General features: G+C 38.9%; 1 protein-coding gene across 1 annotated transcript in view; it reads right to left on the bottom strand.

Moving 5' to 3' along the window:
- The window catches only part of GALNT2 (polypeptide N-acetylgalactosaminyltransferase 2), a 99,139-nt gene that overhangs the window by 4,671 nt on the left and 79,067 nt on the right, over window positions 1-15,401 (bottom strand). Inside the window, exons 9-14 of the mRNA XM_075089524.1 lie at window positions 12,149-12,236; window positions 11,494-11,597; window positions 7,096-7,222; window positions 3,114-3,206; window positions 2,823-2,906; window positions 921-1,047 (exon numbers count right to left, since the gene is read on the bottom strand). Coding sequence (XP_074945625.1) covers window positions 921-1,047; window positions 2,823-2,906; window positions 3,114-3,206; window positions 7,096-7,222; window positions 11,494-11,597; window positions 12,149-12,236 — 623 coding nt within the window. The remainder of the gene's footprint in view (window positions 1-920; window positions 1,048-2,822; window positions 2,907-3,113; window positions 3,207-7,095; window positions 7,223-11,493; window positions 11,598-12,148; window positions 12,237-15,401) is intronic.

Here is a 15,401-nt window from a genome sequence, read left to right as displayed (position 1 = left end):
CCAGGAAATAATGACTTCTTGCTTCATCTGATTTTAGGGTTTTCCCCTTCTAACTGAAATCAGAGAGAGCAAAAGGCTGATACTCATTCAGCACTAGATTTGTAATCAGTCAGCCTCCTGTTTTAACAGATGTGCTTGAGGTATTAGTCTTATTTGATCTATAGTCAGGTTGATTCTGAGAAGAATTTGGTGACAAACCAGCACACAAAACACTGAGCACATATGTATATGTTTCGTGAATGATAACTAAGTCACAACTGCATAAATATGTTGGTTGAAATAATTAATGCTGTTATTTACAGATCTGACACATCTGCAATTAGTTTAAGAGTAGGATTAGAAAGGATTTTTTGAAACGCTCCCTTTACTGTGAGTGAAAAGGATATGACTGTTTGGCACTGGTTTTCTAGAAGAGCCAAACTGGGATTTAAGACACATTATTTTTTATACCCCGCTACCACTAATAAGAATTGATTAAAGGACATCACAGTAAACCGTTATTCTGTTTTGCTGACCGTAGGCCACGTGGTTAATACAATCCAAATCTTTTAACATGTAAAAATCCCCCCCCAAAATAATCTAACAGGCCAATTCACTGAAAAAAGGTTTTCTGTGCAAGTATAAAACGCCTGGGAAGGAAGTTACTGGCCTCAAGTGTAAAAGCAAATATTAATGGAGACAAAGGAAGTGGATAATCCGATCCATACTGAATGAATCTCTGGGCTCAGATTCTAATCCTGAAAATGCAAAGTTATATTTGAGGGAGAAGTTATTCAGCCAATCTATTAAAATAACTGATCTGCTGGTTTGGGTTCATCTTCCTGTCACCAGTACATGGTACCTGCTTGAGCTAAAAAGTTTCCTTTTTTTTTTTTGGTAAAAGATCACATACTGTGGAAAAAAAATAACGGCATACAGACCTGGTTTCCCCCGGCATTATGACATTCATACACTCCAACAACACCATCTGCAAAATGGCCCAAAGTGTCAAGGCAATTGGTACCCTGCTGCAAAGCCCCAAAAGCTATATCTTGATGATCAGGTACCCTAAAATAAAACCAGAAATATCTGCTTACTTCGGGTTCTTTAATTTTATGTATTTATTTTTTAAACTCCTTGCCTTTACTCAGAGTATTTTTAAGACGACAGGTTAAAGGTAAGTGATGACTACTATCTGGAAATCTCAATCTTCTGAGGAGGAGGGAAGGCAATTATCTGACAATGAACAGATAAAACATGAGTGAACTTGCAAACTTCAGACAGAATACAAAAAGACTTGTACCAGAGAAGGAGGATGGACATACAAACTCAGCACAAAAAGCAAATTAAAGATGACTTAACATCATCATTTAATGTCACTCAAGCTTAATGCTATCAGTTAAGGTCATCAAGCCCTCGTTTTTCAGCCAAGCTAGCTTGTGGCAGAAATATGACGTTCTACGTTTTTCCCAGACTGTTTTTACTGAAGTGTTAGGAAAGGGGTTAGGAATTTTTTTAAAAAATAATTAAAAAGGTCAATGTTTTGCCAATACCTGTTTTCTAACGGTTGCACATAAAGTGCGCTCATATAGTATGGAAATACCTAGGCAAACCCATTCAACAAAGTACCGTTGTGGGGTAGAGACCATGAGTTGATGTCAAACAGTAAAGCAAGGATATTATTAGCTCCTTTTAAAACTTCAGACTATAAGTATAATAACTCAAGCCAGCAGGATGAGCACATGAGAGGTAACACAGAGTAAGACGACATTACACTTAAGTGATGCTTATGGTGACACATTTTCCAGGACAGCTTGCAAGATGTTTGTTTTCTGACTAATTAAACAAAAATAAATATCCTCTGGCACTTTTAAGAGAAAATAAAGAATAACTTACTTCCTCAGCATCATGCTGGTTTATGAGACTCTTTAGTATGGGTGGTTCTGAACATGTTTCACCAGGGCTGTGATGGCTGGTGCTTTTGCATTCCATGCCTGTGTCCCACTAGCAGTTACCTGACTCTACTGACATGAAGTGCCCCAGGAAAGAAACGAGTATTCTTCCAAGCCACTCACCATATCTTACCATTATGCTACCTAAGTTAGCTTGACAGCAAACTAATTTATAGACTCAGATCTGACAGACACACTTATTAATGAGTTATTGAACAAAAACCTTTCTATCCTTTCAACAAATGTTTCTCTTGAAGGATTTTTCATTACCTAGGATGCCCTCATGTTACGGAAACTGTTAGCAATCTCAACCCCTCATTTCCCTCCTCTCGCCTCCCCCCCACCCTGCAAAAGTTAGTGATTATGCAGTGACAGAACAAGAGACAGAAAGAGCAGTTGACTCAGCTTCTTAGAGTCTTAGGCATCTGCCCTTGTCTGCCAAATATACAAGGCGCTCTTTCTGCTGGCTCCCGTCACTCGCACTGTGCTGAGATTCAGCCTCCTCACTCCACGAGGCATGAGCTTAGGCAAAGGCAAAAGCTTAAAGGGGACAACAGGATACAGAACAGTGCACTTTTGAGCAAACAGCTTGCGTAGGAGACTAACTTCAGGCTCAGATAAGTTGAGTCCTTTGGGCACTGTTGGCTAACATATACCTGCTACCATAGCTGTAGTTGTGGTAAGTGGAAAAAGAAAAAGCACCTCACTAGGGAAACATGGCTCTTTAGGAACAGCACTAATAAAAACCAAAAGCAAATAAGCCTTCATGAGGCATTGCTTTCACAAAGTAAAAAACATCCTTTACATCCAAGGAAGGAGAAAGAGAAACTGATGATTTCTGGGGAGGGCACAAGAGAACTCCATACTATCTCTGGTTCAGCCAAAACTCACCGTAACTCAGGATAAACATTTTCAAGATACCACTTGAAGGGTTTGCAGCTAAGTCTCTTTCTGAGTTCCGTTCGGCTTTGAATACTAGAGGGAAAAAAAAAAAAAAGAAGCAGTTTTCAAAGTCAGGCTGCTGTCTTCATACACATTAACGAATACACAGAAAACTCAAGAACAATAGAACTGTAGAACTACATCTTAAAGAGGTAACACATGAGAGCTAGCACTGCTTTCACCTCAGGCGCTGTCTCATGAAGAATAAATGAATAGGGTGAAGGAGCACTTGTGACTTACTTGCCGTAAGGTACATTCCTGGCTGAAGGCACTGCTGCGTAATAGAAATTTTTGTACTCATCCATCCAGACTTCTGCTGCCCTTCGTGTATTTCTAGGGACAATCATATGAAACACATAGGTTATATTTTCTCTAGATGCAATTAAACCATGTCATTTATTCTTGGGTTGATTTTAGTCCTTCCTAGTACTACATAGTCAGCTGCCTCAGGTCAGGCACAAGATTCCCTATTTAAGACCCAAGTAATAGAAACCCATTAGAAAGCAACATAACTGAAAACAATGCATTTAGAATGAAATTTATGTCTTTTCCAAAAACTCATCGCTGCTTCAGGTTTTCATCCAGATTTTGATATGTATCTTGGAGTTCTTTCTGCAAGCTTCATGGAAGTTGTTGTTGTTGGGGTTTTTGCTTTTCCTAACAGTAGCTTGACAGAAGCCAAATTCACCTGGATAAGCAAGCTAATTGGAAACAAAAATCTCAGCAACTGGCAATACTTAGTGTCTTTTACCTTTCTGAAAACAGACATGCTAACATAGGCAAAACATATTTTCAGTCTTCATCCTATTCCTACCAACAGAGCAGTCAAAGCTCCAAAAAGACATAAGCCATGACATTTAATGCTATGAACCAAGCGAGTCTGCTGTAGCTGAGGTAACAGAGGAGAACAAGTAATTAGAAAATATTTAAAATTCAAGAGAGATTAATTATTGCAATAAATGTGAAAAACACTAATCCAAATTCTTTACTTCTAACCAAACCCATCTCTAACTAAAATTCCTGGTTTTATGTAACTGGTGTCTTTAAATCTCCTTTTGGACTGCAAGAGGGTAATGTCTTTTTCCATCCCCTCGCTTCCATGTAAAACTCATTTACTTCTATTGTTTGTAATTTTAGGCTTAGAAAATTAAATCTTATTTCACTTGCAACTGCCATGCTCTGATGCTTATTTTACATTTGGCAGTAAGTTCATCTAAAGCAACTGGAGTAAACTCAGTCAGCCAATAACTTCCTTAATATGATTTTCCAATTCAAAAGACAAAAAATAGTCAGGATAAAGCAAGTTCTTCTTGCAGCTCCCTGATGTGAGGAAGAAAAAAAGTCACAAGACAGACCTCAATCATTTTTCATTTGAGAGCTGATTTTTCCTTGCAAAGATTCCTTTAACGTTTTTGTAAGCAAAATCCCATTCAATCCAGATTAGGGAGCCATTTCAGTTTCTCTCGCTTGCAGTCCCTCAGGCCTGTGTGACACTCAGCCAGCCACTCCGCCCCTGTCCCCGTGGCTTGCTCAGCCATCAGCTTGGCTGCCCGCAGGCCAAACAGGTTTTAGTGGTGGCACAGGAGCTACTCGGTTTGCCAGGGCTTGATGACTCCGACACTTGCAAGGCTAGAACGCATGCCTGCATCACGCTTCCCCGTACGCAGGGATGAACCGTTCCGGGTTAGTGCAAGACAGATACGGAAGCTGTAGATGCTGAGAACCGCCTAAACTCACAAGACCGCAAAGGCGGCAGGGTACGGACAAACACAGCGTAGCGTGAACTTGGCACTTAATGCTGAGCCGCAGCTAACAAAACCCAGCACTAGCTCTGCGTGGAGCAGACTGGGGCCTGCAAGGTTTACTAGCTCGTCTGAAGTGGTGCGTTGAGGCAGCCCATACTGGCCTAACAAATCCTGCCAGACACAAGCTGTATCTGCCCACACCACGCGGCCAGGATGCGCTCTCCCCTCTCATGAAACAGGATGCCCAGTTTCTCATCTGGAATCACCAGTTTATTTCGGCTGCCAAAAGGCAGTGTGTACAGCTAAAAATAGGATGCTTACCCAGCACGCTCCAGAACAACTTGCATACAGTCAAGGCACGGATGATGGTATAAGCTAACAAGTCCCGACTGCAAGACCAGCACAGATTCCATGCACCATGGTCCTACACGTATCTGATAATGCCTGTATTACAAGGGTGTCACATCACCTTAGGTTTCTCATTGTCTCATTGCTAAGATTGATTTCAAGGCATTGTTATATTGGTTTGACACCCAAGAAAGCTGACTGAGGAATCCTTCAGGTATACAGCAACTTATCAACCCTGCTTTTAAGTGCTATGCAACTTTTCTAGGTCAATTCAAAAATAATTCTGATGAAAAAAAAATTTTAAGGACATTTCAGAATTTGAGATTGCTGGACAGCTAAGGACAAAGGTAATAAACCACTTGCAGAGAAAGGTAGATCTGGAAAAGGACGTAAATACCCATACGCTAGTTTGCAGGCTTCAGCTGTCCTCACCATCCAAGTACATGCGGGATTTCTTTTCAAAGTAATTTTGAACACAAATGACTGGAGAACACAATGTGACTTTAAAAAAAAAAAACTGTCAGAGTAACTGTCAGGACATTTGAGCGATCAAATCACCATGATAATTTGACTTCACAACAAAATCCGAAAGCTTTAATCCAGGTACAAACGCAGAATCTTCAATCCCTGCTAATATGATGCATTTCTGATGTCTGCTGTGTCCTTGCATGCACAGCCACACCCGCGTCCTACATTCCCGTTGAGCTATGTTTAAGTACCTATTTAACATCACAAGAAAAGCAGCATCTTGGCAACGGCCCAAAGATAGAAGAGAGGAGCGGGAAAACCACATAATTTATATACTTTTTTTTAAACCATGCTCCTTAATATGACATTGTCATTTTAAAACCTATCTTGAAACTAAAACAGTTGCATCCTAAGCCTACATATAATACAGTTTAATTGGTAGAAAGAAAGGAAGGATATTTCATTGGTAACTTTTGTTTTCCCATAATTACTATTATACATTTTTCACTGTAAAATACAATACAGATCTCAAAGCGGGGAGCAGAAAAATCCCTGCTATAACTACTGGAAGAAACAGAACAGTGACTTTATTTTAGCAGACTATTAAATTCATTAGAATCATCTTGGTGGCATCATCAGTGTGGAGGAGGAGAATTACACCCCTAAGGCGGTTCCTCAATCTAAGATGTAACACAAGCCCAAATACATTGGCAGCTTAGAACATTCTTATGAATTTAAGTACATCGTGCTCTCTGTGTTACTTCATGTTAAACAGAGTTTGGGTTCCATATCCCTTCAAGGATAAACAAACAGTTTTATTTGCAGCTCTTAACCCACAGAACCTTTAGCTGAGACGTGCACTTCTTCAGGCTCCTGAGCATCAGGTCCAACTCTCTAAACCAAAACCTACAGTGATAGAGCATCGTTCTAAACATCTACCATACACTCATGCAATTCCTTAATCCACGTTGTTTAGAAAACACTGTGAACATAAATCAGAACTCCTCATTCTACAGAGGAGAAACTGAGGAAATAGCTCAATATTTCAGCTACTGCTCTATATCGAATCAACAGCAAAATTAACAGGCATATTAATCTAAGCCCTTAATACAGCAGCTTCTTAGGTCTACAGAAAAAGCATTTTTTAACACTGCACAGGAAAAGCAAATATGATTTAGAATGAAGTTGCCAGACTCACACAAATGCCAGAATCAGTATACATAATCATTTGTATATCATGTATTAACAAAAAGCAAGCAAAGCGTATTCATAACTTAAGTGTATTCTGGCTCTTAGTGAATGATGAAACTGTTTGTATAAAATGAAGATTTATGAGACAGTTCTGAAAATAAAGCCTTCCTTAAAACCAAATAAAATACAAAGTTCTCAGAATTGACACAATGCCAAGCTAAGCATTTCCTTCTTTTCCAGCGTCTCAGCCTGTGTCTACTAGAAGTTTCCCTTTTTCAGCTCTCAGGTCCTTCTCTCAATCTGTGTAGTTGCCTCAAAGCCACTAATTTCCTTTTAATAAATATTTTTCCATGCCAGATAACACTGCAAATATTTCTAAAGAAAAGATCCTTAAAGTGAAATTATTGCCACCTGCTGATCATCTGAAGAAATCCAAAACATTGCTATTTAGCTGAAGACTTAACAGTTACCTTGCAAACACGGTACCGCTCCCACCAGGAAACGTGTAGGGATGCTGTTTGCGGAATACGTGACCCACTCTGCTGCAAGGGATGATTTCTAGGCTCCCACCGCATTGCCAAACTCTGAACGAGATCTCTGAAATAAAAACATGAATGAAAGACCCAACATCACAAAATACTGTAATTCTGGAGAGTACTATTTACAGAGAAGGCTTTTATTGACTATTGCCGAGAAGATCAATAAGATAAGATCAATTTCCTGAGAAATTACAGGATAAACAAAGGCATATCTGAGCCTCTGCTATTGTCCAAGCTCAAGGGAAAAAGTCGTATTCACTTGGAAGCAAAACCACAGGCCTTCTCTTGTCTGAGGTTGTCAGCATTCCCCAAATTCATAAACCATGCTGCGATTTGCCAAAGTTAGGCCTATATGTACCGCTACTGCGCTTTACCTAAAGGGTAAGCAACAGTTGATACACTTAACAGATAAATTCATGACCTAGCTTTTACTCCTAAAGATGGAGTAACACAGTGGACAAAATCAAGGCATGATAAAACAATCAATAGATTCGAGCTGCTGACTTACTATAGCAGATAACCAAACACTCCCAAACACTGGCCGTGGGAGGAGTTGTATCAAGTCAATCTTGATTTTAAGACACACTGAATAAAGGTGCAGCTTCTGTAAACTGAAGGTCATGGACAGTACGCTTCTAAGCCAGCCTAGTGAGCTGACCCAGATCATTTCCTATTTGTTTTACTTCAGTGAGGAATTCCGCTGCACTGGGGCCGATTAGGCATATTCACAAATCCTAGAAAGTCCGCACAGTCCAATCTATAGACAGATCACCCTCCAGAAATATTAATGGCAATATTGTCTTTGCCAGCAACTTGCAGCCTTCGTTTTCCAGTTGAATTAACATGGGACGATAGGCAAAAGTAATTTTTAGAGCAACTGAACATGATATTCTCTCCGTACATTTTTCATGGCACTGACTTACACCTCTTATTTTGAGCTTAGAATGAAACCAACGAGAATCACAGTGAACGACTGGTCACTGCTTCTGTTAAACAAGTTAGTAACAAAAGCATTTCTATGTTTCTACCAGAATAAATTACACAGAAGACTTCAGACTTCCCATATCTAGCTCAATTTTGGTCCTGTACTGCTCAAATTGCACAAGCAGAGGAGTAATAGGTTTTTTTGGTACCACTTTGAAGCATTATTTATGGGGGTTTGCTAGAAAGTTCATACAGTTATTAGCCCATCACAAGGGGATGCTGCACTCAGTGAGGACAGCCTAGTGAAAGAGGACAGGGAGATCTGATCAAAGACACAGGCTTTTGCATTCGGCAAGCAACTGCTGACTAAATGCTTAAAATCTAGTTAGACTTATTTAAGTATTAGGAAATACATGCCTCTAAAATGAGGCAAAGTGAGATGCTGATTAAAATTAAAGGTCAACGCAGTATCTTTCTTATTTAAATGATTCATTTAAAGGTTTAATCCAAAAAGTCACTGTCATCTATTGAATGTATGTAGGCATTGAAAGAACTATTTTCATTTTAGAAGTAATTTAGAAATATCCTCAGTCAACTTCTTTTTCATTATCCATAGCTTCCTCTACTACTCACATTCATTTGATTAATTCTCCCTCCATAAATTCTCAGAAATATAAACCTACATGTATACTTCCTAGCACCTTAGATTCTGAAGAAGCTCAAAAAAAAAAAGTCAAAACGATGAAAAATAGCTCTACGGGAAAGACAGCAAAGAACTAAAATAGGGAGAAGCAAATACATTCTTGGTTTTGCACCAACATAGCTTCTAAAGCCTGTGTAGATTGTTAAAGAAAAAAGAACGTACAGCAACTAGAACTTAAAAAGCCCCACAAAACTCCTCTAAGACATTCTTTTTGCCGTACTTAAACAGTGGGAGAAGAAATGTTAGCCTTGTAACAATCTCAGTGGATGCAGTTTTTCATTTAAAAAAGGCATAAAGAGCACGTCAAACATTCTTCAGTTGCATGAGTTTGTTACACCCTCCATAACAGATTTGCTTTTTTTGTTGTAGAGTGGCATCGATACAGAAGACAGGGAATGTCTTACTCGTGCCCTGTTCTCAGCAAAATTAAGAAAAGCCTAGGTTTTCAAGTTAGACCCAAACCTTCTAATGGTCCATCCAGTTCTCCAATGTCCTCTGATCCTCCTATGCTTGTTAAAAAGCATTGTAAAGATTGAGACTTAGAGTTTACAAATTCAAGACAACTAAACAAACCTTGATCCACATTTTGCGCAGCAAGCATGTGTTATCAGTCATATTTAGCAACAATCTGAAAAAAACCCATATCTTCATGGTAAGAGCTGTCACTTAGCTAATGTAGGTACAATACGGCAGGCCCATCTTGGAATTTGTAAAGTTGAGCTATACTAACGCATGACCAAAATCTCATGAAACAGCTGCCCTGTACATGCTTAACGGAAAGATGTTAAGTTTTATAAAACATAGATATAAGTTATAGCATTATTTTGCAAATCCATCTAGCATGTTATTTGCATGTAACATCAAGGTGCTGATCCAGAGATATACTTGAAAGCAGAGCGGCCTGACAAGTGTGCATGTTGGATTTTAAACTGCACATCACGGATTCCTGGTATCTGGTGCATGTGTCATTTATTGCCAATTAAATCATATGCCCTGTGATTTTTAATCATCTTCAGTTAGTATGCCAGCTATGAACAAATCATTAGTTGTCTGCTTCAAGACTGACTTTGCCTTTTCAGGGAGCAGAGGAGAGGCACCCCAAAGTTTCTACCTCCTTCCCGTGGAGAAGGGGGAACTGAAAACAGCAGGAGCAACATAAACAGCCTTTTGCATGCAGTCTTCTCGCTTTGAGTCAGGAGCTGTCCTTCGTGCCCTTTCCTGCTATCAAGGCCTCAATTATCAAAGCATAAAAGTAGCTGCTAAGTTTTCAGAGAAAACTCAGTTGCTCAAGTACCTGCTTGCAGCTAATAAAATATTTAAGTGCTCTAGTGGCAAAGAGAGGTTCAGAGCGAATGTGAGTATTGCTGTAGTAAGTTTATCCAATGACTTTCCAGGACATTCAAAAAATGAAAATTTATGATATTCATATAAATACAATTTAGCACTATACAGCCAAATTAGTCAGAAAACAGAAACACAGAAAGTAATTGTTCAAAATACATATGAAGTTTGAGTATTGCATAGGATGGTCAGAGACTGGACTGTAAGGATGGCTCTTCCAGCCTCTCCGTTCCTTACAAGAGTGTTAAGCATTTGGTTACCACGTCTCTACACTTCGTGCGCTGTATACAGCGGACATTTCCTTGTAGGCCAAGTACATGCTCAATGCATTTGCATATTTTAGTAACTCAAAATACCCATAGGTTTTTATAAGTTGAAGGTATTTTAGGATTTTGCAGCTAGCACGTGCAGTAGAGAAGTTCCTATCCTTAGAAGTGGTTCTAAAACACACTACTTGGAATGTCTGAGATGCACCTCTACCATAAAAAACTAAGGTAATGACAGAATGGAAGTCTTGAGAAGTTGTGGAGTTCTGCTCCTTCCAAATCTTTTTTGTTTTAATACAAGTATACCAGTCTTTACTGAAGAAAAAAAAACTGTACAATACTGTCATGCAAAGAGCCAAAAAACCCCTACTAAAGCCAGATCTAACAACCAGGTCAAAGAAGGAACAGCTAAAGCACTAGTTCTCTCAGCCCTTCCTCCCTGTTCTCTAAATCCTACTCACTTAAACATCTGAAAGTAAGGAATTACACCGAAAATGCCTTCTCAACCATAATTATCTCATAGGGCTAAAGCAGAGGTACAAAATTAAAAAACTCACCAAGTTCAGTATAGTGTTATTAATGTTAAGAAACAAGTTATTTTTCGGTCAGCTGAGTTTTAATTGATTTCTTCAGATGTATGTAAGAACATTAAACTCATGAACTCCTGTGTTCTACTTTTCACGATGAAATTTCAGCAACATCTTAAAAATGCCTTAAATTGCCAGCATTTAACCATTATTGCATTTTAATCAACAATTTTAGATAAGGATGTGACTTTTAAACAAGATAGCATTTTGAAAGTAATTTCCTATCTACATCCTGTATTTTTTTATTTTATCAGCCAACTTCCATTTCAAAAAAAATTTCACTGCTTAATGAACAAATACTTTTATTCTCTCATATTTAGCGTATAATTCCCACCTTGTTTTAATTCTTTCATTGAAATAAACCTTTTGGATTGTGCCAATAATGCATGTTAAGTTTCAACTCTGGCTTTAACCCTTTTGGCATAAAATCACCACGATTCCATGACGGTAAAGGTAATATGAAACCTGCTTTCTTTCAAGGCTGATCGAAGGTAAATAATATACGTACCTAAGTTTTCTCCACCCCAAACATCCATCATCATGTCATACTTCCCTAGTTCTTCAAAATAGGATTTGTCCATCACAAATAACCCACCAGCTATCATGGGTGTCCTAAACAGACGGGAAAAATTATATTAAATACTTACAGAACCGCGAACTGGGAGGTAACTATTATTTGCACCTCCAGGTTAATACCTCCTTTAAAAAATTTGCAATGCTTTTGAATGCAGCTAATTTTGCATCTATCACTTCAAATGTTGTCTGCACACACTCCTGTTGCAGACACAGTGCTATAACCACCTCTGAGGCGGCTTCCAGATCCCCATTTGGCTCACAAGTTCCTTACGTAAAGGGTGGCAATTTGTGCCAGCAGTAAAACATTAAAACCGATGCTGTAGTTTTAGCCCTAAAAATATACTAACTTTAAACACAGTGACATCTACTTATTGTTAAGGGTAAATAATCTATCAATGTGCTTGAAAGTATTTTTTAAAATACAATTTATTTCCGGGAGTCTTATAATGCTACATAAATATGAATGAAGTTTCAATATTAATGAAAGCTATAGTAAAGATCCCCTTTCCGACTCAGAAGATAATTTCTAACTTTGTTTAGCTGCGAGCTACAATCTATTAGAGAAAGAAGCAGTGGTACAGACATACTTTATGGGAGCAACTGGATTTCCTTGCCGTGCTCTTCTTTGCTCTGGTGTCATGTAATCCCACTTGAATACCAGGTTCCAATCAAAGCCTTCAAGAAGAAAATATTAGAGTAGGGTGTTAATAAGACTGTGGTCATCGTTCAACTTGCAGTAACACAATGTTGACTGAAAACACTGGGAACTGTAATTTAAATTTTAAAAAAAAAATCTAAACTTGTACAAGTTTGTGGGTAGAAAACAAAAAGTAGGAGTCCAGATGAAAGGTAACAAAGTTGACAGGATAATATAAAAAGTAATCTCAAATACAAAATAACTTTGATTTCTCTTGTTGCCACCTATTACGCAGAGAAACCCAGCCAACAATTACAAAGCAAAAGCCTTGTATATGAATCCAACCTCTCATATCCTTACATCAAACAGAACATCATATGATGCTCCCAACAGTTTTTACTGTACAACTGCATTTCAACTCTTATCAAACGATCACATATTTATGCTTACAAAGGCTTTATGCAGTACTTTTGGTACTCCTCTATCAGCAGGAGCTCTCTATCATGAAGGTCACAACAAATTGTGCGGCTCCCACTTAACATTCATTTAACTTCCTCCTTTCCCACAGCGTGCTTCTAAGTGCATCATTTTTTAAACCTGAGGCAAGCGCTAGAGCACTTAAATCTTACTTCCCTTATGTACATACATATGTGTGCGTGTACACACAGCAACAGCCGGTCTGGTCCTTTCATGAGTTAAGCACAGAAGCACATAAAGATCATGAGAACAGACAAGACCAAGAGATCACCTACAGCAGCTTTCTACCTGACAACCATTTGAACTACCCCCTTTAGGCACAGTACACAGCTGGTATAAGACAGACTTCCTATAGGGAACACTGTCATAACAGTTTTTGCATGGGGTTATTCCCATAAGCATGAATGTCTATTAAAAAACTACACAAGGTCCACAGCCCTCTCCAGTACACCTAGCAAATCATCCTTGTACAGGCTGCCTGCTGCCGAGCACATCTAGATCCTACGAGGTCACATAATGAATGATTTCCAGATTTCTGGTGCACAGATGTCAATAGTTTTCTTTCTCCAGAGTAAAGCTAAAGCAATTACTTTGTGGGGAAGTGGGGAAAAAGCTACAGTAAACAGACAACAGCTACAGTCCCACGAACTGTGTGCATCCATAAACTGTGTGCAGAGTAATGATTGATGCAGGGAGTTGAAAACTAAACAGTTTTCGTTTCAACTGGCAAGATGTTTATCACACACACAGTACAGGAATAATCCTGAGCAGCCTCTCCAGCATACATGCCAACTCTCTCTCTTCATGTTGGAGTATTTCGTTGTGTTGCACTGTAAAAAATGAAAGACTGTTTAACTGCTCCAAAACACCAAGTAGCAAAACAGTAAAATGGCTACAATCTACAGCACTGCAAAGCCTCCAGCATGAAAAGTAAAATGCGCTCCAATATTTCCATGCAGTTAAAAAGTTGCATTTCATCATGCGTAGCCAGCAGAATTATTTGCATCTGGGAGAACTTGAAAAAACCCTACTGTTCTCTGGCAGAAGCAGGAGAGATAGAGTTACGTATACGCCAGTGAACACAAGGGGTCTCTTTTGGAACACTGCACTGTTACAAACTCAGAACAAGTGTATAAATTGTCTACCCATAAAAACTGGTTTTCCATCTCCATTTTCACTGACTCTGGGAAAAATCTGCACTCAATAAGATAATATCAGTAAGTCTGTAAAAGGAGTATTTTTAAACACAAGTGCATATCCAGTATGAAATTCTATCCAGTGTAAACTGCCTCACAGGCATACTTGAAATTATTAGATCTCAGTATACTCCAGTAATTAAAGTGTTTCTCAGAGCAGCACAAGCACTTTTGCAAATCCCCTTTTTAAAAAAAATTTTGGAACATGAAGTGCATGGATTTAGGAGTGGCCAGACTGGGGAATTATTTCAGCCCTGTCCACTTTAAAAAGTTTATACCATTTGCTAGGATGCTTGTCTTGGGTGATTAAGTCCTTTCAGAACAGACCAGGCACAAATGCTGCCCCAGCTGTCCTAACCCTCGGTGCTTGGGCCGCACAGATACTGTATCTAAGGTTGAAAGCATAGTTTGGTTTCAAGGTTTAGACTTGGTCCCAGTGAGGGTCCTGTGATGCCACATGCTTTAGTGCCTCTAACATAGTAAACCGTCCTCTGGGAAGTGGGGAAAAAAAATATATATATATTATTCACATTTCAACTGACCCCCAAATAAATTTAAACACTGGTATGTGAAAAATTTCTATTGTTAACATCAAAAAAGACAGCTTCTCATTCCTCAGTCCAGTACAGACACTCCCTGCACTTAAAAAAAAAATCAATTTCTATTGTGTATAGGGGAGAAAGTGAGCACTAAAAAGTTAAAAAATAAAAGGGAAAAAATAGTTCCAAAGCTGAAGCAAGAAAAGCAGTACAAACAAATGAAATGATCTCTCAATCTTCTCCCACTTCACTCGGGAAGAATTAAAGAGCAGGAACCCCACAGGAACCAACCAAAGGTTTCAATGAAAGAATTCCTCCTCCTACTGCAGACAACAATAAAACCAACATAATGGTATAGAGATTTCCACACCCAAAGCATAATGAGTGGATTGGGTAAAAGCCTTGAGGTTTTAATAAAACTGGCACATAGATAATAGCACAGAGCTATACATTAGCATATTGTGAATACAGGCACTGTAGGCGTTATTTCAGAACATTAATTAAAGGATATAGAACCTCTCACCTCCAGATCACTGACTGGAAGTTGAAGCATGTGTGACATTATGCAAATAATGCTTTTATTTCACTTTACTGAACAACACTTGGTGGCCAGTTAGAGACTAGTAACTTACAGAACAGGCTCGAAATTAATTTTTCCTTCCTCACTCCAGAAAGCCCATTCAGAAAAAGCTGAAACACTGTGGGAACAGCACTGCATGATTTCTATATTGTGGCTCATCTTATATCTTTGTGCAGACAGTTCAGTTTCCATGGTTAGAGGAACAATTATTTAAAAATAAAAAAACAACCAAACCCCAACCCAAAACCACCACCAAAAAACCCCACAACAAAAGAAACCAATGCCACAAACCAACAGCCAACATCCCCCTCCCCCAAAACAGACCCCAAACAAAACAAAGGGGAGTGGGTGGAAGGGGAGGAGGCAGAGAACAGCTATTTTAAATGCCAGATTCTTGCTTTCAGTGCAAAA

The sequence above is a fragment of the Phalacrocorax aristotelis genome, chromosome 3 (assembly GCF_949628215.1).
Source record: "Phalacrocorax aristotelis chromosome 3, bGulAri2.1, whole genome shotgun sequence".
In the NCBI taxonomy this organism is placed as follows: Eukaryota; Metazoa; Chordata; class Aves; order Suliformes; family Phalacrocoracidae; genus Phalacrocorax; species Phalacrocorax aristotelis.
Note: the sequence above shows the minus strand (reverse complement) of the source record. Positions and strands in the feature narration are given on the sequence as shown.